Source organism: Scleropages formosus, chromosome 19 (assembly GCF_900964775.1).
Source record: "Scleropages formosus chromosome 19, fSclFor1.1, whole genome shotgun sequence".
Taxonomy (NCBI): Eukaryota; Metazoa; Chordata; class Actinopteri; order Osteoglossiformes; family Osteoglossidae; genus Scleropages; species Scleropages formosus.
The window spans coordinates 14,587,920-14,614,417 of record NC_041824.1 but is presented as its reverse complement, the minus strand read 5'-3'; the positions used below and the strand labels follow the sequence as shown (position 1 = coordinate 14,614,417).

At 51.5% G+C, this 26,498-nt stretch overlaps 1 protein-coding gene across 6 annotated transcripts in view; it reads right to left on the bottom strand.

The window, feature by feature from the left end:
• hdac7a (histone deacetylase 7a) overlaps nucleotides 1-26,498 on the bottom strand; it is a 69,506-nt gene that overhangs the window by 14,901 nt on the left and 28,107 nt on the right. For 3 of the 6 annotated variants that reach the window (XM_018760538.2, XM_018760539.2, XM_018760540.2), the window contains exons 3-10: nucleotides 8,131-8,333; nucleotides 7,933-8,020; nucleotides 4,308-4,428; nucleotides 3,805-3,908; nucleotides 2,735-2,857; nucleotides 2,427-2,536; nucleotides 1,029-1,130; nucleotides 646-811 (exon numbers count right to left, since the gene is read on the bottom strand). In XM_018760538.2, coding sequence (XP_018616054.1) covers nucleotides 646-811; nucleotides 1,029-1,130; nucleotides 2,427-2,536; nucleotides 2,735-2,857; nucleotides 3,805-3,908; nucleotides 4,308-4,428; nucleotides 7,933-8,020; nucleotides 8,131-8,333 — 1,017 coding nt within the window. Of the gene's footprint in view, nucleotides 1-645; nucleotides 812-1,028; nucleotides 1,131-2,426; nucleotides 2,537-2,734; nucleotides 2,858-3,804; nucleotides 3,909-4,307; nucleotides 4,429-5,702; nucleotides 5,988-7,932; nucleotides 8,021-8,130; nucleotides 8,334-10,822; nucleotides 11,055-17,610; nucleotides 17,744-26,498 lie in introns of those variants that run through there. The other 3 variants (XM_018760541.2, XM_018760542.2, XM_018760543.2) reach the window with 3 other exon arrangements.

The following is a 26,498-nucleotide window of genomic DNA, read 5'->3' as shown; positions in this document are numbered from 1 at the left end:
CCATCGTAAATCGGGGACCACCTGTATTTATTCATTTAGTTGGCGCTGTCCTCAAAAGCACTCTACAACAAATTCATACAGCTGGGTCACTTTTACCGTACCAGCTTAGGGTAAGGACCTTGATCAAGGGTACTGTAGCAAGAGGAGGCACCTAGGTCTTTCAAGCAGAAGGCAGCGACGTTACCAGCTACCCCACACTAACTCACATAAGTTCAACAAATGAGTTCAATCCAAAGCAGAATGTGGAACATCAGTCTAAAATGTAGAAATAGGGATGTTTTGTAGTCCACATTTGTGTTAATCAGCTTGAAGACACACTTGTCCAAACATGGAAATAAGCCATGAAACCTGCACCAAAAGCAGACACGGGTTCAAAAGTGACTGCGCTGAGTATGTTTGGCCACATGGTGGCGATGTGATACAGTGTGGGTTTTGCAGTGACTACAAGTCCTCCATCGGTAGGTCCAGCACTTTGGGCGGTGCTGAGAATGCAACTGTTTATCCTGCAAACATGCAGCATACCCACCTTGTTTTGTCTGTATGGGGCGTTTTACCGTGGTGAGCGCGCATTCGCTGTGGCCTTAATGTGCATGTGGTGTACAGAGTCACAGCGTAAGAATGTAGAGCGTGGGGCAGGGACCTCACCTGTGAGCAGGGGCGTGCGCACCAGACCTGAGGGCTCCACGATGAGCACAGGCTGAAGGCAGGGTGAGAGGGGACCCCCCTGGTCCTTCAGGTCCAGAGGCAGGTACACCTGAGGGGTGAGCACTGGCACCCTGGTCATCTTCATAGAGGCCACGTCGGCAGAGTTCTGTGGGGAGGGACAGCGTGTAGCACTTCCTCCGAGCCACGCATCGTACGTTAAAATTTATCTCGTCTTTATATGTTTTTACGTTTGATGGATCACGATGGGTTCTTAGAGGTAGAGCAATGGGGTGGCAGGGAGTGGAGAGGCGTCCCCTGTCCACTCTCGCACGGACACGCGTGGCACAGTCCAATCGCAGCAGGGGGGAAGATGCCGATCTTACCTTGCCGTTGGCAGGAAGCCCTAGCGTGATGGTGGGCAGGGTGGAAGGGCTCTGAACGGTGAAGTGGGCCACGGTGCCGTCCTGGAGAAACAACTTCTGCCCCTGTCAACACAGTATTGAGTGACTGTCAAAGTACCCGCAGGGTTCCTCGAGTGCTTCAAGACACGTGCGGCGCTTTGTCAGGTTTTAACAATGTTCCGAACATGTTCTGAACATTCAGAACACATGGCGCGTACCTCGACACAAATTAATCACTAAATCTATACGTGAACAGGGTGGCCCATAAGTCACTGCCCTTTATATTGCTTATGTCAAATTACAAATGTAACAACTTAAGCCGTGACACAACAGTGATGAGAGTTGTACTGAAATCCAGCCTAAAGTCTTGGCTTCAGTTTTGAGAAATCTGGATAGGAAGTGGCAGACACAAGTGACTACTGAGCGGCACACGCGAAAGACACAACGCGGGTCGGATCACGGAGCAGCGTAGGATGCGCTTCCGGGTGAGGTTTGGAAAACCATTTACGAGCAAAGCAACGCTTCTCTCTTTGGAAGTGTTAAAGAGACCCGCGAGATCCACAGGTAAGTAAGCTGCAGTTATTTATGGGCCACTTTGTACAACGCTAGACGAGCAGCAGGGTACAGACACACCGCTTAAACACGGAGTACTTTGAAAGAAAGTGAGAGAATATCTGGATATCGCTCTAATAGTGCAGATCCACAGTGCTGCATTCATGGGAACAAAAAAAAAAAAACGGACAGAATGTAAAGTTAATAAGCTCACACCTTTTGATACTGAACGGATTACAGGGTACTTTCAGGACAGGCCCCGAGCAAAGCGGCTTTAATTAAAAGGGGGATTTTAATGTCTTCACCACAGCCGGCAGCTGTCAATCTGTCCTTGTGCACTATCTCTGGAAAATTTTATTACCCTCTGACAGCAAGACAGGCTTAGAGGTCCTAAAAATTTCCTGGAACACTAATGCGGACTTCGGCACCAAAAAACGCTCTTCGAAACACAGATGGGAAGAGTGGACCATGGAAGTGCTTCCCCAGGTGCGCAAACGGAACCAGAACAGCACCATTTTATTTCATCCTCTTTGCAAGTCAACAAAGTCCACGCTGAGCCGCTATAACTTCCACAAATACCACAGTCCGGCAGCCCTGTACTCCGCAGGGACCGGAGGCATGTCTGACTTCTGACGCTCCATCACCGGGCACCCGAGTCGCTACAGCGTACTGCTGACGTAGCCCTGAGAGGGCCGTTCGTGATTCCCAGCTTCCTGAAGTAACGTTCCAGCGCGATATCACATACTCTTACAACAGCCAAAGCGGCAGGCTCACATGTGGGGTGCTAGAGGGGGGCAGAGGCTAAAACGTGGAATGAGGCGCGTTTACCTCGTGGGGCAGCACGGCAGAGGAGGGCAGCACCCCGTTCTCGGTGGGAAGACTGTCGTTGGGGGAACTGCAACCAGACACGGGAGTGCTGCTGCTGCTGGGGGAGGTGTCTGCGAACGACGAGAGAGTCAAGTCATTGGGGAGACACAGAGCAGGACACGGTCACAGCGCCAGCGCACAGCTACGGGGGCATTAATCACAGCGGAGACCCAAGGACACCCCGGCTCCGCTGCTCTCGCTTCCATGTAAGGAGCAGCTAACGAACGCTAATGAAAGTGGAAACAGCTGCTGCAGCAGGAAGGCCGTACCCATGGGGTCAGGGACCCGGTGCTTGATACTGGGCGGAGCGCTCTCCTTCCGAGTTAGCGGGCTCTTCCTGGTGTTCAGATGGTTCTTCAGCTTATTCCGCACCTTCAGGTTGGGCTCCGATGCTGTGCGACAAGAGGGTAACAAGTGAGATCGGGTACAGCCCCCGCCGCGGCCTTCGACGGGCTTCGCCAGTTTCGGTTCGCACTCAGAGCGCAGGAAGCTCATCTCGAAAGCAGCAGCACTGAAGGATGTGGTTACATCACGCAGAAAGCACTCTGCGATAAGAGTCATTCGATTGGGAAATACACGTAGAGATGGCGCGCCGAGGAGCTTCTCTGCGTTCACACACGGGGCCGGCAGGTACCGCTCAGGAAGAGCACCTGCCAACCGACCCCGTTCTCCCTAATTCACTAAGATGCTCAAACGCGTTGAGTTGCGTCGCTGCAGTACGTTAGGGTGGTGTAGGAAGTATCCGCCCCACGAAAAAAATACAGCTTCGCAACCCCTGAGGACAACTGGTGCTGGAGACTCGAAAGGTGCTTACGCTGAAGGAGTGTCGGTAAAAAAACCCAAAGCAGATCTTTGCTTTTCGTAACTGGGAACGTAACGATTCAAAGGGACGTCCGTAATAAAGCTTGCTGGAGGCGCAGGTCGAATGTGAAATGCAACGCGATGGCGAGGTGCTCTGTGCCAACAGCTGCAGACAAGAGAAACCGATGCAGAAACGACAGTATTTCAGAGGTGTTAAACAAGCGCTTGCGTGCATGAGTGCCAGTGACTTCCACCGCCACTTACAACCGATAAAACTGTCTCTGTGGGATTTTTACGCATTTTGGATCGGGGCCATACATGCCTGGTCAGGGGCTGCACCTTTCAGGGGTCCTCCTCACGGGTCATGTGACAACCGTGCTCATTAGAAACGTAAGGAATTCTCTCCGGGATGGAGATGCTTCTCAACCAACGAGCATGATGGTCGCAGACCGGCCGACAGTCCGGGCGATACCGGTCCACCAGTCGGGGTGCGCAACCCAGTGTGTGCAGCACAGGCGTAACGCTGCGTGCAACTCACCTGCTCTGCGCAGCGGCGGTTCCTCGGGGGAGTCGCTGGGAGGCTGAGGGGGGGATGCCACCATCAAAGACTGGGGAGGTGCGCTAGGGTCCGGGGCCAACTCCCTGCAAAGACACGTGGCAAAGGAAGAATGGGTTTAGCGCACAGGAACTACAGCAGCGCCAAACGCACTTCGTGACTCACTAGAGGCCGTCGAGCTGGTGCAAAGTATGAGTAATTCACAGTGCGACACTGGGAGAAAAGGTCACAGCAAGGCAGAGTCAGGAAGTGTAGCGTAACGGTAGGGTAGGGCAGGGCAGGGTAGGGTAAGAGTAACCCGAAAGTATGCAGAGTCTCAAAAGGGCACTGCTACTAGGCGGGCAAGAGTTTCACATTCACACAGACGCTCAGAAGAACGCGTCTTTAGATCGGCATGCTAATTCGGGTGTGGGAGGACCTCCAGCGGAGATGGAGATTATTCTAGAGCGTGGAGTTCCATCTGAGGGATTGACCAGCCCTCTCACCGGTATCCCACGGGAGGACTGCTGAGCGGGTTGCAGGTGGTCCGCTCGAGGGCAGCCTGTTTCTGCTTCTTCAGAATAACCTCCTGGAGCTTTTGCTTCACCACAGAACTGGCCACTGCACCTGTCAATCAAAAGAGCGAGCCCATCAGAAATACGCAGCCTTTGCCCGTGTCCCTCCCCTTCCCTGAGCCCCTTACGTGAACAAAAATGAAAATTACACACTTCCAGGTATCTCATACTATACATTCGCGTTTGGGTGAGAACTAAGTGCGAGCATCTGCTCCTGAAGAACGGGGAAGAAAAATGCTGTTTGGCGATTCAGAAAGCAGAGGAGGAAGTGGAAATACACTCAGGATCAATTCCCAAGTATGGGGGTGTGGAGAGGCCCTGCCGGATTGTGCAAGGCAGGAAAGCGGAGGGGAGCGAATGTGTGTGTGTGAGAAAGGAGAAACTGCGCATGCGCGGGACATGTGGCGAGTGTTTCGTACATGTGTCCAAGTGTGTGAATGAGGGGTAAGGTGCGTGTCTGAACGCCACAGTGGAGTGAGTGAGTGAGTGTGAGAGAGAGAAAGAGAGTGTTTGCTGCACGTGATGGACAGCGCATGCCCCGGCTTGCAGCTGGTATCCAGGTGAACGGAGTCACGCTCATCCGTGAAACCAAGACAGGTGCCGTAACCGCAGGCTCCCACGTGCCTCTCGGCGAAAGCGCACGGGCCGCAAGGACGGCACTCACCTGCCGAGCGTACACCACCTCGCCGTTTCGGTGCGACACCTCAGCGCCGCACGTCAGCCAAGCGTTTTCAAACGAGGCGCTTAAAACTCGGACGTACCCTTGGGAAAGGCACTCGGCCTCATTCGCTCCACTGCATTTGCTTTCGCTCATTTTGCCGACTCTTTTCTCCAGAACGACTTAAAACATTAAGCCTCTCGCAACAATTTACTCATTTGAAGAGGTAGGTCATTTTTACTGGAGCAACTCGGGGCAAGTACCTCGCTCCAGGGTATTGCAGCAGGAGACGGGATTTGAACATGCAACCTCCAGGTGCGGCTTTAAAAATAGGCATCTCTTGGCTGCTTTGTTTAAAAATCACGAGCCAAGCGACGAAATAAATGTGAAATAATATACTTTATAACATTACAAATATTATCTACAAAATAAGAGGAAAAAAAAAAGCTGATGATTACAATAATTATGCAAAAATGACAAGTATTTATAAAACTTCAGTTATGACAACTAATAATTATCGTCGCTGTTTATAATAATTATACAACAACCACAAATGTAATAATAACGGCAGTAATACACGGGAAAGCAGGAAAAAGTCAGAAGCGCTGACTAAAAAAAAAGAGGTGTTGTTTGAAAGGAAGGAATGGTCAGAGAAACGATGCTCTCACCCCGCTGGTCACTGCTAGGAGGAGGTGTGCGAACGGAGGAGGTGCATACGAGCGCAGACATGTTCCGCTTCGCACCTCGTTCCTCCGCAGCGGGCGTGTGAGCGGCACCTGGGTGCTGCTGGTGGAACGTGACCGATCTCTTTATTCTCCTTTTTCATCTCATGCTGCCATAGGGGCCCTTTGGACACGCGTGCTGAAAATGTACAAACGCTCACTCTGCGGCAAGCGTCTGTATGACTGGACCGGGTGACACGTCCCGGCTCTGGAGCGCATTCTCCCCGGCGCTTGCAGACAAGGTCCAGAGAGCTCGGGGCTCGCGAAGTCGAGAGGCGTCGCCCAGTGCTGACTCAGCGCCTCGCACCCTCCTATGGCAGCGGCACCTCATCGCCCGTGTCGGCTTCCGAGGGAGGGTGATGTCACCGGTGCGCTTCATATTTGCATACGTCCTATTTGCGTAGCGCACCTGCTTTTAAGACAGGGTACGCCGCTGTCTGTTCCGGCAGCTTCCGCTCGACTCGCGTAACCAGCCGATCCGACAATGACAGCTGGGGCACGGAGCAGCGTCGGTATCACTTCTGTTTATTAAATACGAAGAAACCTTTAGAAAAGAATTCCCCGCACGCATTACGTGGTCCGCCTCGGGGACTTGTGGCCAGAAGGTCATTGCTTCGATCCCAGAAGAGACCCTGCAATTCAACATTTGTCCAGCAGTTCTATAGCGTTACAGAAGAAACCCAAACAACTCACTTCTACTACTACTAATAACAGCAACAATAAAAATGATGATAATAATAGCAACACATAAAATTAGAGCGCTACCGTCAGTTCAAAAATAGGATTACCAGATGCTGAGGTATTCCCTGTCATCACAGGGGCTACTAACTCCGCCATGAGGGTTGGGCCGTAAAAACCTTGCCAGCTATAGAAACACCAACAAGGAAACTTCATGAAATCTCAGCTCTTAGGGACACCTGGAGTACCCTTGTTGGTGGCCTATGCCCTAGGAGTAGTGAAAGGTACAAGACGATGACGACGACAGGGGCTACTGGGGTTATTGTTAAATCCACACAGAGATGTACTAAGAAGCTTTTGTCCAACATCAAAATGTCTATTGATCAAAAACAAGTGTCAATATGCAGATATCCACTGTCACCAGAGGCGTTGGTGCTGTAAGCAGTGATTAATAGCCCATATTTTCTATTGGGCTGGCCTACTCGGACAGCCCTCAGCCCAACTTTACCTTCAGCTATCCCCTCTTTTAAGAGAGAACCATTTTACAGGTATAGTTACACTACTGGCGGAAAAGCTGTGAAATCCAAAGAACTGAAATAATAATAATAACAATAACAATAATGTGGAGGCACGGTGGCCGCTGTGTGGCGGGTCTGGGGTTCAAGCCCCGCTCGGGGTTCCCTGCGATGGACTGGCATCCCGTCCCGGGTGTGACCCTCCCCCTTCGGCCTTGTGCCCTTAGTTGCCAGGTTAGGCCCCGGTTCGCTGCAACCCTGCTCAGGACAAGCAGTTGTTGAGAATGGATGGATGGATAATAATAACAACAATAAAAAGACTTTCTAACTCAAGAAACGACCAAAAGTGGTATAAAATGCCTGCAGCACAGGTGAGTAAGAGAAAAGACGGCGCAGCCTTCAGCCGTAATTCAGCTGCACAAATAGGTGATGTTAAGAACAAGTGTGTCAAACAAGCAAAGGAAGAATAACGAGGAGAGTAAAAGTGTTTGTCTCCGTCCCCCGGCCCCCCCAAACCAGTCCACAGCAGGCCTGTCCCCGGAAAAGGCAGCAGGCAAGACATTCCATTGTCCGTGACAAATTATTTTCAATCTGTCTCGCTCCAGCACAGAATCTGACTCGGACTCCCGGAAGGCAGGTGGGAGGCGGCAGCTGGGGGCGAGCGCGCCGTGAGCAAAGCGGGGAGCGCTTTTACGAAAGAACGCGCGGCGCCGGCTCGTACGGAAAGTCGCTGCAAGGAATCGCCACCCCCACCGCTGTCAAACAAAAGCTCGGGGAGTTATGCGCTGCCCCTAGAACAGATCAGCCCCTTGACACACCGCATTCCTCACGTGTCTGCTGTGAGTGTGCATGTTTGGTGTAAAACCGTAGCGGGGGCTGTTGGGGAGGCTGACGAGCCTGTTCCTCGGAAGCGCGCGGGCAGGAGCTCCAGCCCTGAGCGGGACATTTCCTCGCAGCGGATGGCTGCCGGACAGCATACTTACTCTGCTTGGCCTTGTCCTTGTGCCACAGCTGCTGCAATTTTTGCTGCTTGTCCTTCTCCTGCTCGCGGCGCCGCTGCTCCATGCTCAACTGGGACGAAAAAGTGGGAGAATCACGTCATCCGGGGGCTGGGGCTGGGGCAGGGGCCGGGGCAGGGGCCGGCATCAGCAAGACGGAGCGAAAGGACACGCTGCACCTACCTGGATATGTTGGTTGAGCTGCAGCTGAGAGAACTGGGAACAGGGCTGTGGGGAAAACGGGCTGAGCAGCAGGGGGTGGGGTAAGGGTGTCAGCATGGCCGTATCAGAGCCGGGGCGCACAAGCCTCTGGCCCACACGCAGGTCCATGGGGGTCGAACCCGGGGGCGCTGGGGCTGAGGCTGGCACGGGGGCACTGGTGTCCGCTGTAGGGTACACAAGAGGAACAGAGACCCTTCATGTCAGTGGGCAGAACACAGAAATCTCAACAGAACATATTTTTTCCCCAAAACTCTACCCCCCCAACCCCAAGCACTATACGTGGTCCACCATGGGGACTGCTGGCCAGAAGGTCATTACTTCTATCTCCAGGAGCGATGCTGCCGTTGTACATTTGACCAGTGGTTCCATAGTGTTACAGGAGAAACACAAATAACTAACTTGTATTGGATAAAAATATCGAAGCAGCGAAATTTGAGAATTCAAGAGCGGCACGGCGGCACAGCGAGTAGCGCTGCTGTCTCACAGTGCCTGGGTGGTGCAAATGATATGGGTTTGATCCCCATTCAGTCTGTGTGGAGTTTGTATTTTCTCCCCGTGTCTGCGTGAGTTTCCTCCGGGTGCTCTGGTTTCCTCCCACAGTCCAAAGACATGCTGTTCAGGTTCCCCCATAGTGTGTGAGTGACAGAGAGTGTGTGTGTGTTCCACTGATGTGTGGATGAGTGACCCAGTGTAAGTAGTGTATCTAGCAGTGTAAGTCACCCTGGTGAATAAAGTGTGTGGGCTGGTAACACTACCTAGAGTTCATTGGAAGTCAATTTGGAGAAAAGCATCTGCTGAATAAATGTAAATTCCACTATTACCTTTACTGCTACTAATAATGGTAATAAATGCTATTATTATTAAAGAAACTTTCTAAGTAAAGAGAGGGAGGGAGAAGAGGAGAAAGGACATGCTAGAACACATGAGAACACAGCCCACCATAAGGCTTGAACATCTGTAGATGGCTGAACGTGAAAGCTAATCCCACACAGCCATTAGCGAGCTGGACCACCACCACCACCCCCACCACCCCCCCCGCAGTCCTCCCACCCGTGGCCCCTTCACACTCGCCTTTGTGCTCCCTCCAATTTATCGTCCTCTCTGCAAATTCACCGAGCTCCCCAAGCCGTTTCTCCGGCCCCCTTTTTTCCATGTTGCTTTACCAACATTTGCATTGCAGGGTTCGCCTGACAGCAGAAGCCAGTTCGTTCTGCCAGAGACAGGTTCCGGCTGGTTCAGGAAGCAGGATGAAGTGGATACAAAAGCCACTGCCCACACACACACACACACACACACACACACACACACACACACACACACGCACACCCACATCAGCGTCGGCCGATTGCGTCTGAACCTGAATGGTCACCTGAGTCTCCGGCTGAAGAGTCTTACCATGGGAGACAAGTACCACGAGGAATCTATTTAAATTACTACGCAGGTAACGCTACCAAGTTAGTGCTGACCAGTAGAAGTGTGTTAAGCGGCGGCACCGCCGTACCCCCCCCATCAGGTCCGACAACGAGACGCTTACGGCCAAATCCTCCGCGTACACCACGGCGAGCTCGCCCGGCACGCCGTTTTACCATGGGCCAAACATGACATGTTCACACCGGCCCCCATCCAGGCTGCGCCGGCTGAAATGCAGCGGAGCCGCCGGGGGTCCCGGGTAACGGCCGGTTCGGCGAAAGGAAAGAAACGTGCGCGGGCAGCACGGCGGGACCGTTTAGGTCAAACGCATGAATCGCTCACCTCCCCGGGTTTTGCGAGGAGTCCGAGCTAAATTTAGCAACGGCCCGAAACAAAAACACAATTTATCGCAGAGGCCAAAAAAAAAAAAAAAAAAAGTGTGTGTGGGGTGGTGGGGGGAGGGGGGGTCAGTTCCTACAAAACACTGAACCAATGTATGCATTGTTGGTGGTGAAAGCCTCCATTATACACGCCGATATAGCCGTGTATTCTCACACCCTCATTTGAAACAATGTACTGTGTGATTCATTCATTAGCTTTTCAAAGAGCTCCGAGGAGTGTTTACACATAACTCCGGTGAAACGGAACAAGACGGGACTCGGAGGAAATATCACCGAGCAAATACCGTTTGCCAAACTATCCCCGTTGAACCCGATTAATCGCTCGAAGATAACGTGCAGTAAAACCGTGCGCGAAGATCGATGAGGTACACGCAGAAAACGGACAACGGGGGGAAAAGGGCTCCTTTGTGCGACTGCGAACAGCGCCGCGACTACGCGAGCCGTTCTAACGGTTAAGTGAATTCGGAGCGCCGTCAGCGCCGGACGGGAGGCCGCGAGGGGAACGGGGAGGCGGGCGGAACGGGACCCGGTCCCGCACGTCTGAGATGATCCGGACCCTTCCGAGCTCCCGTGAAACCCGGATCGAGAAACGGAAAGATCCGCTCGTGAGCGACTCCTCCGTTCCTTTCCCTTTCCCAGCACATCCCCAAGCAGATGCACCGGGGGGGGCCTTTCGGGAGGCCCTTCTGTGGCCTTTTCCACACGTGTGGGTTGTGCTCAGAAGCGGCAGGTCTGTGTGTGTGTGTGTGTGTGTTGAACTGTGAACGTTAATCATTCTTGATGAATACATTCAATTTCACAAAGGACCACGCAAGCTGTTTACGCAAGATATCAGACCGCACCGTGGATCGGTTGTGAAACCTCGGCCTTTGGGTCTCCGGTCCCTGGAGCGCCTACGGCTCCAGGTGTGAGTCAGACAGGTAATGGGGCTTCGCGGCGATGCACGCAGCACGCCGAGCCGGTTCCGCTCGCTCTCGCTCATCTCCTCGTCGCGGCCATTACTTCTTCTACTTTCGGAGCTCTCCTGGAACATTCCGGAGTGCTGAACAATGTGAAGGAATGCATTGTTCGCCAGTCAATGTGCTTTTTTTTTTTTTTTTCGCGCGCCGTTTTTGGAGCGCCGCGGAAGCCCAATCGCTGCACCGAAGAGGGCTGAGCGGTGGGCAGGAGGTCACAGCCTTGAGCTGTAGAGCACGGGGTAATAGCCAGCAGCGCGCTCCTGAAACGAAAGGTCCGAAAGCAGGAAAACAAAGCATGAGGAATGCGCACCCTTCTCACCCACTGCAGGCTGTTTCCTCGATAAAAGTCTGCGTTTCTTTTCGACTCCCAAAAAAAGAAGGATGTCTTACCTATGAGCTGGATGTGTGCACATTTGTAGCAAAGCCAGATATACACAAACACTGTGGAAAAGCCCTCAGCTGTAACCACCTCTTCCAGTGTGTGTGTGTGTGAAGAACAGGGGGTGGGGAGCTTAGGGAATAAGACCAACCGAAGACCGGCTCCCGCTCTTCACACCACACGTCCATAGCATCAGAAGCTCCTTTCGTGGGGACAGGCATCTCCCGTCACACGGACGCGCTTCCTGTGCCCTCTTCCCATTGCAAAGGGAGGACAATGAAAGTCAACTGTCAGTATAAATCCGCTGCTGCCCTGCAGAAAGCCAGCGGCTCCCGCTGCGCTCCAAATTTAGCCATCTCAAAATAAACACTAGGAAAACAGTAAGTATTGACCTACAAAAAAAAATTATAATAATTGCTACTGATGCGGAGGGGGGTGCAGTGGAACAGCAGGTTTGGTGGGGTCAGCGGGGTCCTGCTCTCTGGTGGGTCTCGGGTTCGAGTCCTGCTTGGGGTGCCTTGCAATGTACTGGCATCCTGTCCTGGGTGTGTCCCCTCCAGCCTCGCCCCCTGTGTTGCCGGGTTAGGCTCCGGTTCACCTTGGGACAAGCGATTTCGGCCAGTGTGTGTGTTATTGATGCCATCGAGTCAAACCCGACCCACTGCGACCACCCACATGGTTTCATGGCAAGGGAGGAACAGAAGGGGGTTGCCAGTGCAGTCTTCTGCATGTTGGGGGAGGCACACACAGAGAGAGAAACCCGGAGCCGCCACGCACCCCGAGCAGGACCCGAACCCCATACCCACCAAACAGCGAGGTACCGGTCAAACCGGCCGTGCCACCACAGCCCCCCTAATAATACTAATAATAATAATCAAAAAATGAACTAATTAAGCCCAGACAGGAAACATCTGGCCCATACGGACTTGCACTCGAATCGCTGCACTTTGGAGGAAACTGGGATGCTCACTGGCCTCTCGTCCACATCTATTTTAGGGCGGGAAGAACATGTTTGGCCCTTTTTCTCTTTTCGCTCTTTAGTTCGGCCTCTTTCAAAGGCCACTTCTGTGCGTCACATTCATCAAAAGAGGTCCCGTCCCTCCGCCTGGGGGAAATTCCACAGAGACAATATCTCTAAGTGAGGGAAACCGGGGGACGGCGATGGGGTTCGACAGGCTCTCGCTCCCTCGGCAGCTTAATGAAGTGTCAGGAAACACTGTCAGGTAGCAGGCGTGTTGGCAGCGTCGCTCTCCGCCCAAACGCAAATCTGCCTTTTTCCTCCCGTGGTTTTTCACGAGCACTTACAGGGCTGCGCTCAAGGGCATTTCTCTGTAAACATTTACCAAAAGTGAAAGTATGCAAAAAGGGCTTTGTGTTTTCAAAGACACGAGAGGCAAACCGTTGAGGTATTGTGGCAGCGTTACCATAGTACAGCAGCCATAGGCCTGGCTACTTTTAGGACCCGTGTGCCCAAAAGAGGTATGTCACGGCCCCGTGGCCTTGCGTGTCCCCTCTGGAGCACCCGTGATGCCCTCTACCCATCTCGGCCTCGTGCGGTACACACCCCTCGCAGCCGTCAACAGGCCAGAACTCCTTCTCTGCCACAGCTGCAAACACAGTACCAGGTGAGAGAGGTTCAAGCTCCAGAACAGGAACATGGGCTTCACAGTTTCATGGAAAACATTGTCCAAACCATTAAAAGCAACACACACACACACACACACACACAGGTGTGACAGAGGAATATACACCACATACATACAACATATAGAGGGGCAGCTGGTAGTGTAGTGGTTAGAGCTGCTGCCTTTGGACCCAAAGGTTGCAGGTCTGAAGCTCACCCCCAGCTGTAGTACCCTTGAGCAAGGTATTTACCCTGAATTGCTCCAGTAGAATTACTTAGCTGTATAAACGGATAGATAATTATAAACAGATTAACACTGTAAGTCGCTTTGCAGAAAAGCATCGGCTAACAGAATAAATATACGCTACATATGTTGGCAGGGTTCTAAGCTATTTTTGAAAACCTGACGCTCCTGAGAATGGTGCCCCTGGGTCCTTGACTCAGTGCTGAAATATCCCAAACTTCTGTGGCACGAGGGGCAGGGGCGCGCATCGCTGCCCACCGCTCGGAAGGCCGGGTATCCCATCGCCACGGAAACCGGCGCAACCCAAGAGGAGCGTCCTTCGTCCTCGTTCCCGAGAAGCCGGCCGTTGCTCGATTTGGCTGAGACAGTCACACACGCAGCGTGACGCGCGGCCCCAGGATCCCGGCAGCCAAACACACGCAACCTGAACAATCCAGCAGGTTTCCTTTGCACCTCTGGACCACTTCTATACATCCAAACCGAGAGCAAAATCCTGAGCAGCACAAGTGAGGGCCTTCCTGTCCATCACAGTGTATGAGCTCATAAAGTCATGTATCTCGGTGAGCTCAGCTCTGCTACCTCAATATGGGGGGGGTCACTCCTCCGGCACACAAGCCAGCTACGGTCCTCCTTGGAAGGAACACGATCCCGTCTAAGACGAGGGACGCAAGTTAGTTTTTTGCTTTTACCACCTCAAAAGCAAATATGGAAAACTAAACGAGCACAACATAACGAACGCCGCAAGCTCGTTTACGGTATAGGTGGCATCCTCGGTCGGATCGGTTCTACCACAATGATAGTAAAGATGGTGGGCGGCAGCGCTGCGCTAGCTGTGGGACTTGGGCCCCGCTGGCCACCGACTCGGGACACCAAGGACGATGCTAAAATTGCAAGCGCAGCGCCCCGCAGGAAGGCCCGCGCCCACCCTTCTTCGGCATTCCCTTTCCTCGCCGGGGCTCTTCCCACGGAGACAGCTAGCAGGACTCCGGCCCTGATAAGGAACTTGAAACAACACAGAGCTCCGAGTAATGAGATACGGAGCTTTTTCCCCTCCTTTGTCAAAAATGTTCGGTATTGCATGTGGAATGCGAAGAAACCCAATCCGCCCCCGCGCACCGGTCCTCCTAGCCTCGAGCAGCAGGACCTCAACGTGTCAGCAGACCGCTAGGCATAGATGGCAGGATGATGCGTGAGAGCAGTGACCCGGATAAATGGAAGGAGGCGGCCGATCCATACCGATCGATTCCCGTCAACACCGAAGAGTCTTCCAGCAACCTCATGTCGGAAGCTCTGTTCAGCTAAAGCGGATTCTTTTTTCCCCCAACCAAGCATTCTGAGTCACGGTCACAGGACCAAAAAACAAAGAAACTGAACTCATTGTTTTTGCCCAGTTGGCAAAACACTTGTCTACTTTGTTCCTCCACATCAGTATCATTTTCATATTCATATGAGTATGAAAAGCAGATGCCAATTTTGACATGGCATCGTTTTTTTTTTTTTTTTCCCCCCCCTTATCAGCAGGCCACAGTCATCCTGCTATGAAAGCAAATTTTAAAAAGACTCTGGTTCCACTCCCGTAAGGTTTCGGGAATTTCACTCCGCAGGAAACCCAGGGGATGGGAGGGCGGAATGAGAACACGTGAATAAACAAATACGCGCTTGGGTCAGTGAGACTAAAGCGTCCCCATCGACGGGTCAACGGTGCGGAGCCACAGGAACCAGGGGTCCAGCGTTCAGCTGCAGCGCTCCGGGTTCACGTTTAGAGCTTCGCCGCCGTTGCGCGGAACAGCGGCGGCATCGGCGGGGTGCGTGTGAAAGCAGAAGGCACGCCGGCTGCGCCGTTAGCCAAAAGCGCCGCGGAGCCAGCGCAGGAAGAGCGAGCCCGAACGGGGCAGCCTGCTCCGCCAAAATGGTGCAAACACCACGATGGAGGAAGGCCTGAGGGAGGGCATCGGTGGAGCTGATCGTATCAGAGGAGGTCATTTCTTCCTTTAGGGTATTTTTAGCTGGCCAAACGTGTATTTAAAGGGATCGCAAAGGAAATTTCAGGAGCATAAGGCATGGGCACCTGGGCGAGGGGAGGGAACGCGGTGACGCGGGGAGGACGGGGGGGATGTCGCGCAGACGTGCGTCGGGGGCGGAGAAAACTCCCTCCGTTCTGGAAAACGACCCTCAGACACAGCCGGCAGATGGGCGAAAAGTGGAGTAACGCAAAACACTGAGATGGCTCAGCTGTAAAAATGCTGACCCATGGCAAACACCCAGTTAGCGTCAACGCACGGACATACAGACGGGAAAGAGAGCGAGAGGGAGAACCGCTTATAGGTAACTCGACTGCAGGAGGTATCTGGGTGAAAAAACTAAACCAAGCAGCAATCACGAGGACGTGCGATTGCCAGCAGGTTCCGCGCAGCCCGCAAACCACCAGCGCCGTCCTCTGCTATGTATGGCGTCTGATAGCGGCCATGCTCCCCCGCCCCCCGCAGCAAAATAGGCAAAGAACATGCCGGAGCGAGACGGTGTCGGCCCCCCCCCCCCCCCCCCCGCAGCGGGAGCCCGAGTCCTGGGGCTGAGAGGGGGGCTCGGGGACGTTAGTGTGATTATGCAAACGCTCGCTGGCATTTTTTTTTTTTTTAGACAACTTCTTCCGCATGTTTTAGACAAGAGCTAATAATAGCAGCGTGCGTTGAGTAGACATCCTGCACTTTTTCAGCCCAAGCGGTTTTTAAAAGGTTGCACAAGCCCAAAGCAGACAGCGAAACGTCCGTAACGTTAACCTCGCATTAACCAGCCAACGGAGACGGATCACGGACGGGACGGGAGAAGAAACGATCGCCGGCTACGGCGGCTACCCATCCAGCGGAGCGGAGCTGTTGGCCTGTGAAAGTGCACCTCAAACGCGGCCTCGCCCTCCGGTCCGGCAGCACGGGAGATGACCCCCGAACGCTCATTTTCCAGAATGCGGTCCTGCTTTCGTTGGGATAAACAAGAGATGAATTCCCAGGCAGATTATTAATACGTCGATTACTAATAAGCAGTTACGTGTACGTTAAGCAACAGTTCCTAGGAAGCGCTGCTCTATTTTGCAGCTCGGCTTCTGAGAAGACAGAAGAAAACTGCTCTTCGTAGATTCCGAACAGAAGAGGATTGAAAAAAATCATAACAAAAAAAATTTAAAAAACTAAGTCCTCTCTTTCGCGATGAGATCCGGAGCGCTAGGAAGTCGGGATGAGCACGTTGCGCGACGCGTGTGTGTCTATGTGACGTGCACGCATGCGCACGACCGTCCACGGCCGCGCGGGCCCTCGAGCGGCAGCCAGTGTCCGTTTTCACCGAGCCGGTCAGGAGAACTGCTTTATACATAATGCATTTTGCGACGGGTCGAGTTTCTCCGCTGTTATTCCCCCGAAGTTTCCAAAGCCGATCGCATTTCCTGAGATGAGATCAGAAGGGCGCGCAGGCGCCGGGCTCACGCGATGCGAATCCTTCTTGTGGCTCAGGTTTGACATCCTCAGCACTTCTCGCGAAGTGACGTCTCACCGTGCAAACATGTGCGGAGATAAATTTACGGTAAATATGTTGTTATTGAAAGGAGGACATTTTGCAGTTCTTTCAAGCGTTATTGTACAGCCCCGTAACACATCATGCAAGATTTCTCCCCCCCGCTCCAGGAAACGGATACTAATCAGTTCCAAACGAGGTTTTCCCAACACGAGCGTCACCACGGTACAGGAGGCCTTTCAAGCAGGTCATGGGATTTTCCCGGAAACCGAACGGCGAGACGTCGCATCACCGTGCGTCGCCAACCTGTTCTGGAACGCTCCGGAAAGGAGGCGGGACGTCATAGTCACACAGGGTGCCTCAAAAGTACATGCTAGCCCTGCCCCAGAACATCTGCTCCACCATGCCAGTGTATGTCAGCAACGATAGCGCTAACACTAACCAAATCTCATTCCAAATACCATAATTAAGACTGTCATCACCGGCATCATGTAATTAACAACACAGTATTCTCCCGATTACCAGGCAGCCCCTGGGGTCCAAACCATGATCATATTACATATACACACACACACACACACACACACACACACACACACACACACACACACACACACACACACACATATATTTGTAACACAATATAATGAAACGATGCAGACCCTCAGGGCTGCCTGGACACATTAGCTTCAGCTCATCTCAGTATAATCTGAGGACACCGAGGGTGGAAACCGTCTGGTTCCGATGACTCGACTGCACGACATCCTCCGCCACGCAAGACAGAATGCTGCCAGTGTGGCCAGCATTTAAATCACTGCGTGCAGCGCGCTGGCGAGTAATCGTGGTATATTTCGGCTCCCGAGATGCACTTGAAGGAAGAAAGGTGGCAGGGAGGCGCTCGGAGCCGCGGGGCGCGAGACAACCTGCTGCCGACGCTTCTTCTCAGGTTCCGTCTCTCCCGTTTCAGAGCCCTCCCGGCCACCCGAGAGGCTCGCATGCCGCTCCAGCTTCAGCTCCGACGCCTTGTTTTCTCCCTCCGGCAATTACGGCGTGAGCAGAGACCTCGGCACCTACAAGGTGGAGACCGGAGCCCCCCGAAGGGACGAGAAACACCGGAGGGACTTTTAATGCCGGACCAAAAAAAAACCTCAGTCATTTTAATTAGCCGAAGTCACCTCCCTTTGAGATCATTAAGATAGTATTCTCTATTGTCTGGTTTCCTGCCTGGTAAGGAAATGCGTGCAATTAGAGTTCCTACCATCAACAGATCGAAAATAAGTCTTTAAAAATAGAAGAGATGAAAACTGCAGCGCTTCTCTCTCTCGCTCTCTTTGAACTATAATTAGGCCAAGCGCTGCTCCCCAACGCTCCACTTTCGTCAGCGATAACATCCTCTTTCTCTCCCTTCTTCTTCTTCTTTTCTTTTTTGTGAACTCGCCTCCCTGCCGCTGCCGCTGGCTATAATCACTTCTCCGTTGCGGCTGCCGCGGACATCCCTTACACTATGAAAGAAGGGCCAATCGCCATGGCAACTTCGCTAGACAGAGGGAAGCAGGAGCTAAAAAAAAACCAGCAAGAAAGCGACAAAAAAAGAGACACTTCCTGTATGCTGTTTTTTTCCTCCCTTTCCGTCTTCTTTCAGCTATTTTGATAAGGTAATGTCCCCTATCCCACTCGGTGTATTACTGATGATACTATCACAACAAAAATACACCAACGGCAATAAACCAATGACACAATGCATTTGCCGACTGCCCCCGGGTGAGCCGATTCTGATGGGCAACCGCCTTCCAAAGTTCTCATCTAGTTGCCCTGAAGATCACGGCGTACGTCGAAGAGCTTTTTGCGATCGACTTCGCCCTCCTCGTGACGCATTCGTAAGCTCGTGAATCATTGCCGTAGCGCCCAAGTCCCAGCCCTCCTGCACCAGCGGGTTGACCTCTTGTCTTGTTTGCAACAAACCCGTACGTCCTGAGGTCGAGAAGATGGTCTTTGTTTCAGCTTACGGCCTCCCGAACCTTCGGGAAAGCGAGTGCTTGAGACTGACGGATGGATGGTGTGGTCTAAAAGAAAAAGGTGCCCAAGCAAAAGCTCCAGCCCAATAAAAGAGAAATATTCTATGAGCTGCTGCAGGAAAGCTGCTCCTCTCCATTAAATAAAGTGGACGTTTGGCCAGCTGCACAGCGGCAGGACAAACGAAAGGACGCAAGACAGAAGCAGAGAAACGTAGCAGCATTTCCGTGTGGACAGCCTTTAGGTTAGGATAATTCCAGGCTCTGACCACACCGAGCAATTCTCTCTTTTGATCCTGCTGTCAATTTACCACTGAACTTTCTTGCTTCTGTACGTGTGACTTGGCTGCACTCTCGCTGTTGCAGAATCAACCTTGAGTAAGACAGGATCTCCAATTTTAGATGCTGCGGACCACATCTCACACGCACCTCCCCACCCCCCAGCGCCTGAAGGTGGGGGAACACTCTTGTACGCGTCGCCTGAAGCGCACGGAACGGAGCGTGTCGCCTCTGCGGCATTTGTCGATTTCTCGAAAACAAAGAGCGACTTGCGCAGCCGCGCGGAACGAATGCGCCGCTAACTGTCCCTTCGTCATCGCTCCACGAGGCGTTTTCAGGTGAGCCCACGCGACCTGCGTCTCAGGCCTTGCCCAGACCGTCCGGCTAACTTCAGCGCTCCGACCCGCCCTCATGTCAATGCGCCCCAACCCCCCGCTCCCGAATCGGAGGGACGCGAGGAGCACGCAGCTGTGAAGGACGTTCAGGCCCAGGGCTTCCGGAGCAGCTGGAGAAACCATCCGCTTACTTGGACGGCGCGTGCGTGCGTGCGTGTGTGCGCGTGCACGAGAGGCGTCTGTGTATTTATAGTCAAACTGCTCGTGCGCGCTAACACCGGAGGGTGCAGACAATGCGTGCGCTCGTCAGAAACTGTACGCAGCGTTTCCTGCCTCCTCTGTTTTTCAGCGCTCTGTGTCTGTGCGTGTGATGCATGGCATCCTGGTTGTTTCATTGCAGCAGTCCCCAGCTGCCTACCTTTTTCTCAAGGTGAACAAACCCTAACCCTAAAACATCACACCCGAGGTGAGGGTTTTTGAATCAACACCCTAATGCGGCTGGAGAAATTCATTCAAAGGCAACTGGATCAGTTTATGAAAGTAAGTGAAAGGAGAGGAACTTCCTGAAAACCGCGCAAAAAACGCACCTGATGATGCATAACGCAGCATGTGCTTTATTATTTATAATTACCGAAACGAGGTTTGAAGGCCAGTTTTATTTCCTGCTGTTGTGGTCTACTTGTGTGCAATATGTGCCACCACAGCCAGCGTTAAAAATAATCCCAGTCTACGCACAAACACTACACCCTAGCCCCTCCACCCATGCCTTCTGATCAGCTGGAACCTCAGTCCCATCAGCTGCACGCGTGGCTCTTGCAGGTGTGTGTGAAAGACACGTCGGGCCGAGCTCCGCCCACCGAAAGCGTTCCGGGCTCGGAAAGCATCTCGGAACACCACGAGGGTACGATGCAGCTCACCGTACCTCTCAGCGCAACTCCAGAGGACAAAAGTCTTGCCCCTCGCGCACCCAGCTGTGCACGGTTGGGTCGCGAGTGCATCTGATCTGAGGAGACGCAGAGCAGTTGGCGTGGACCGCTGCTGCATACATGCCCTCCCTCTGCAGCATCTGAGGAAACGGAGCACGTACTACAGCACCAACAGTCCTAGACAACAACCTTCGCACCAACGCAGCTCGTTACTCCGCACATCCAGAAGCCTGTGTCAGCAGAGCACCGATGTGCAACTTGCACGCCGGTTGCACAACAGAGAGCTATTGAGCAGTTCTGTCTGGTGATCCGGGGCCGTACGATCGTCCCTGATCCTGGGTGCCGCAAATGCTCTTTTGCTGTGCCTCGCATGTCCTCCCCCCACTCCCCACCAACAAAGAGCATGCCAGAGGTCAGCTGCTCCTTAGCCTTAAACTAAGGGGCCTGGAGAGGGGTTTCCCAGCGTCCGATCTCGCGGGAAGCTCAAGCTGTCGAAACGGGAGAAACAAAATAGTCCAGCACGCACGTTCTTCCAACCAGTGGAGCCCGCTTGCATTTGGACTGAATCGAGCGCTTGAATCCACACAACAAATCCAACAAAACAAGGCACAGCTTAGTCTTTTACATCCAAGGAACAGTTAAATTCCTTTTCCCTCCTAACTCTTCCCAACTCCAGACTGCACTTGAGAGGACACAAAACATGCAGATAATAACACCTTTCTCAGTCGCAGGCACACAAAGTTTACCGAGCCGGGAAAACGTCATGAATATGTATGGTCGCCGCTGACCATCTGACTAACGGAGAGAGAAAAGAAAAAGGAAAAAAAAACAGGTCAGCATGAAAACTTGAGAGGAAAACAAACACACACAAAGAGAAACAAAAAGTGAGGAACCATAAAAGGGATTTAAGGGTTCTTTCTAAGCACATCGTAAACAGTCGGCTATAAAAGGAGGACTAGAAGCCTGCAAGTCTTAAATGAAACGGAGTAAAAGTTCCCAGGCTTCTATTTTTACCTTCGGTGGGTTTGAGCCGATTCAACTCATGTTCACTCATGAGACATAGCACTATGACCAACCCTACGGGGCGCATAAAAAGCACGAGCCAGCAGACTAAACCGCACTTCTCTGTTGTCCACAAGCGTGCGGGGGACCGGGACCGAGACCCTCCGGTAACCATCTCCGGCATTTACAACATGCCGTCTACCAAGGCGCCAACCACAGACCGTTGAGAAACGGGAATCGCAGGTGGGAAAGGACTAGAAAGGAGGTGGGGGTACTGGACCCTCGCGGGCCCCCGTCGCTAAACTGTCCTCAGGAAACACGTGTTGACTACCTCATAACAAGTGTACGGTATGACACGATATAGATATCTGCGGAAGATGAGCTCTGCGACAAGGCACGCATGTGTGATGGCACAACAATAAAAGGACAGGAAAAGACCCGGACAGGATGGCTGTGAACTTAAGAAGAGGAAGAATGAGGAGACCGATCCCTCAAAACCTTGTAAACACAGAACACGCAGCACTTCCTGTAAGCAAACAGACCTCTATTCCAGGACCACAGGAAACTGGCTTGTTCCTACACAACCCCTCGCCACAAATACAAACACGAAACCAGAACCGAGGAGAGCGGGGGACCACAAGACACGCGCGCTAAAAAAATCCAGTTGGGTCTGAAAGGCACCGCGGCGATCCAGAGGCTGGATGGAGTCCAGCGGCCAACTAGCTGGTAGACGCCGAAACACCGGTCTTGGCCGTTTTTGCTCGAAATGTAAAAACCAGGAAGAACCTTAGCAGGCAGCAAAGAGTTCAGACTGAAATTCACAGAGCCCGCACTTCTACCGCTCAGCCTAAACTCTTTTCGTTAGATAAAGTGATCTGAACGGACAAAGCGTGAGAACAAAAGAACTCCTTGTGGCAGAGAGCTACTTTAAATAAATAAAATAAAATAAAAAAAACAACCAGTGCAGTATATTTACCACGCTCAAAATCGGTACATAACTAACTTGTGCCAGCTTGACTGAAAATCATTTCAACCGCAATTCCTTTTCTTTTCATTGTCTTGAGATTCATGCTATGGAAAAGGACTGTGGTCACGAGCACGTCCAAGGCCGTTAAAGACAAGTACAACAACGCGCTGCCTTGTCTCGGGATTTGAAAGGCACGGTAACGTGACGCGGAGCCGCGCAGCTTTGCGTAGCGCTTGGTTTTCCATGGACTGCTGCACTCGCACATCTTTCCATCTGGTTAAGAAGACCCGCAAGCGTAACTGTGCGCTTGCACGTTCTCTTCCGCAGGTATAATAGCACTGCGGCAGGCCTGCAAGAATTCAGCAAAGGGAACTCGAGCTAACGGCGCGATAAATATTTCGGATCAAAATCGGCGTGGACCGACAGCACCGAAACGCTATCAGAACGGCACGTGGCTCGCATCCAGACCGCTCTCTGATCAGCACAACACTGCATCTTTAGGTGCTGCATCTAGGATAGAGGCTTTCTTGCTGCGGGCAGTCGTGTCGTCAAAATACACCAACAGGTACGCGCAGATACGCGCACGCGCGCGCTAAAAGTTTACTCGTGCCGGTTGGGTTTCGCTGATGGTCTCGACAGGCAAGGAGAAGTCAGCTGATCTATGTTTCAACAAGGAACAGGAAACGTGATCTCCGCTGCTGCCCTCTAAAACAAGCTCTCCATTGTTATAATCTCCGCTGGTAAATTTGGGGATTTTTTTTTTTTTTTTTTTTTTTTCTCCAGTTTTCGCTGCTTTTGCTTCTTTTAAGCCTGACCTTTAAAATTTACTTAGCTTAAGCTTTACAGCATTGACACCTAGCAGATTTTCAGGATATGCCAGCCACTGAAGCCAAAAGCTGGAGCCCTCACCCTGTGATTAAGTGCCTGCTCTTAACTTGGACTGAGTACAGCGAGGTAAAGCACTTAACACCTTCCCACCTCCATCACCTGTATGGGTGAAGGGATGTGGCTCCTGTGCTGCTCAGATCAGCTCCCTGATATAACAACAGGCAGAAACGGTCGCGTCGCTCTGGCTTCCCCGGCCCTCCGATTCTGCAGAGGTCCCCCTGCTTCTAAAGACATGAAAATAGCCACAGGGTGCAGCCCAAGCTGCGCTCTCTTCTGAGACGCCAATATGTGTTTAAGAAATGCCACCGGGCCAATCCTATGAGTCACGCTCGGAGGAGAGAGACGAGCCGAGTGCAACTCGGGCGCAGCCCTTACAGATGGGCTTCGCTTCTCATGTTGCACGAGCGGCCCAAGATGGACAGTCTTCCAGGGAACTGCTCTAATCAAAGCCTCCATAATGAACCGAGCAGACTGCGAGCAACACAAAGAAGGGTAGTGTCAACTTGCTTCCCTGACACTAATGAAATAAGATACTCCCATCCATGGCAATGAGCTTGCCTTGTCTTTTTCAGAGAACGGAAGGAATATGAGCAGAGCCCAGAGTGGACCGTATGGGTCTGGAGCCAAGGATGCACCTGTTTATGAATAAAAAACAAACTGCATGTTTCTCTATGTCTCTCTAAATCGGGGTAGGCAACCCTTTTTAAAAAAAAAAAAAAAAACCTGGCCCTTGTCTGCCAGTCAACCACAAAAATTGCCACAGTATTATCTATAAAAAAAAAAAAAAGAAAGAAAAATTATCTTTCAGAAATCTACACACACACACACACACACACCATCTGAAACCGCTTGTCCCATATAGGGTTGTGGGGAGCCAGAGGCTGACCCAGCAACAAAGGGCGTAAGGCTGGAGGGGACACACCCAGGACGGGACACCAGTCTGTCGCAAGGCACCCCAAGCGGGACTCGAACCCCAGACCCACCGGAAGGCAGGACCTGGTCCAACCCACTGCACCACTGCACCCCCTTTGGACATCCAGCTGGATTCAAAGTCAAACAAACTCAAGCAGCCTGAACTTGACGAAAAATTTTCGCTGAACGAGTTTGTTTCAGTGAGATGTCTCATTTATTTTCAGTCACTGTGTTAAGAGACTTGCTCCAAATTGAAACGCAACGTGATTCTTAGTTCAGCTTCTAGTTCTATGTCACCCACATGGGATCAGCTCTTCAATTTGTGGCATAATAATTTGGTACACCTAAATCACAGATTTTTTTGCAGAATGACCACTTGCGGCCCTTGATCCAATGGGTTTCCCACCGCTGATTTGTATCTATAGAACTACACGGCACTGCCTCCCACGATAAGTGCTGGAAATTTGGGAAAGTACACTAAACAGTATGAAATCATAATCATCCAGTAATCTGAGCCCAGATATGAGTGGGTAGAATTCAGTGCGGATTACAACACGCCATCAATAACGCATTTCAGTTTTGTGGCATTTCCCACCATCTGCTCATCCATCCACCTATCATTAAGAGCTGTTTGTGCCATGCTGGATCACCAGAGCCCGGAGTCGATCTGGACGTACAGGGCATGCGGCAGCGTAGATCCAGAGATACAATCAATCCCAGGCGGACAGAACACATTTACTCACACATACACAAAAAAAACTGAATTCAGAGTCAACGGCCACCTGAAATGCATTCTTCAGTTATTCTCAAACGCCTACGACCCCAGATACCTTGAGCACAAGGAGAATCCACTACATTTCTGCTGCTTCTGTGCCTGAAGTATGGGATTGAGGGAAAGTATATGCAAGAGGTGTCAGTGCCGATACGTGATTCGGAGAGAGCCGATCCACTCCAAGACACTGCGCACTGTGAGGTCGACCTCCTTTCTCCGTAAGATGTCCGCAAGCCCTTCCACAGAACGGCGCTACAGAAGCTTGCCAAGAAAACAAAAAAAAGGCCAGGAGGAAACATATAAAATCCTAAAATCACCTCCACAACTGAAAAGGTTCTACTCCAAATTTTTGCAGCCAAGTCGTTAACATCAAGAATCTCAGGCTTCACTCATTCAATTGTTATACCTAATGTGAGAAATTAAGTAAGAAAATATAGATACGACAAAGTTCAGAAGCAAGCAGACTTGTTGAAATTGAGAACTCCGGCAGCCGAGCCACTTTAAAACACTGTTCCAGATGTGCGTCTTTGGGCTCGTCATCAAAACGGAGAGGTGAATCTTGCTCATGCAGGGTGCCTTGAAGCCCAGGGAAGCAGGAGCCACAGATGGCACACCCCTGCACAAATATTAGTCACAGGGGGGTGTCAGCCTGCTGTGGGGGGAAGGGAGGGAGGGACAGAAGACAGACTGGGGGACAGGGAACAGTGATCTCAATATACATGCAATCAACAGCCTCGACTGGGCGAGTCCATCAGTCATCGTTTCATAAAAGGCTTCGTCTGTGTGAATCCAGCGCTCATCATTGGCTGTCGGTGATGCAATTTACCGTGGAACAGAGGAAATTTCACACCTTTCACTGATGACAGGTCTGTGACAGGTGGCCAAGTAATAGTTCTCGGTACACACTAAACATACCCACTCTTTGTTGTTATGTCTACTTGGAAACAAAATCATTTAAAAAAAAAAAAAAAAAACTGTACTCGATCCATCTAGAACCAGAATGTAGGGAATATTCAAGCGCTGGTGAATTAACTGACTGAACGTGTGCAAAATTAACGGCGTAACCCAGTTTTTTTTTTTAAACCGTTACATAACCATTTATAGTTCACGTTCCATATAACACACATTATTCAGCCCGGAAAAGAGGATTTGAAGAAACCGTTCCATAATAATGTTCCTGTTCACTTGAGAACAGTCCCGTTACATCCACACGTCCAGTTTTCATGTTGAAAAGACCCTTTTCCTCACAAGGAAAAATAAGTAGAAAAATACTTTATGCAAATGAAAAAATATAGAAATTGTTAAAAACATGAAAAGTAGCAAGTGATTCAGCATTAAGTGGGGTTTTCAACATTTACTGTGTACAAAAGAAGATAACTAAAGGTCTATATATGCCTGAAGTGCAGCACTTTTTGTGATTTTACTCGACCGTGGCATGTACTAACAATCCAAAACTGATCACCAAGCTTTACTCTGAAGATGCCAAATGAGCAAACCTTTACCACATTTTACTCAAGTACATTAGGGTACAACCAGCAGTAATTAATTTTTGTTGCAATAAACTGCTGTTCTGAAGAAAACATTGTGTCAGACGTAAGGCAATGAAGGAACGTTATGGAGCCCCACAATTTGTTTAATAACATGAAATGACAACCATGATAAGATGTCAAGTTACATGATTTTGTGAAGACCACTGTCTGGAAATATCATACTACACT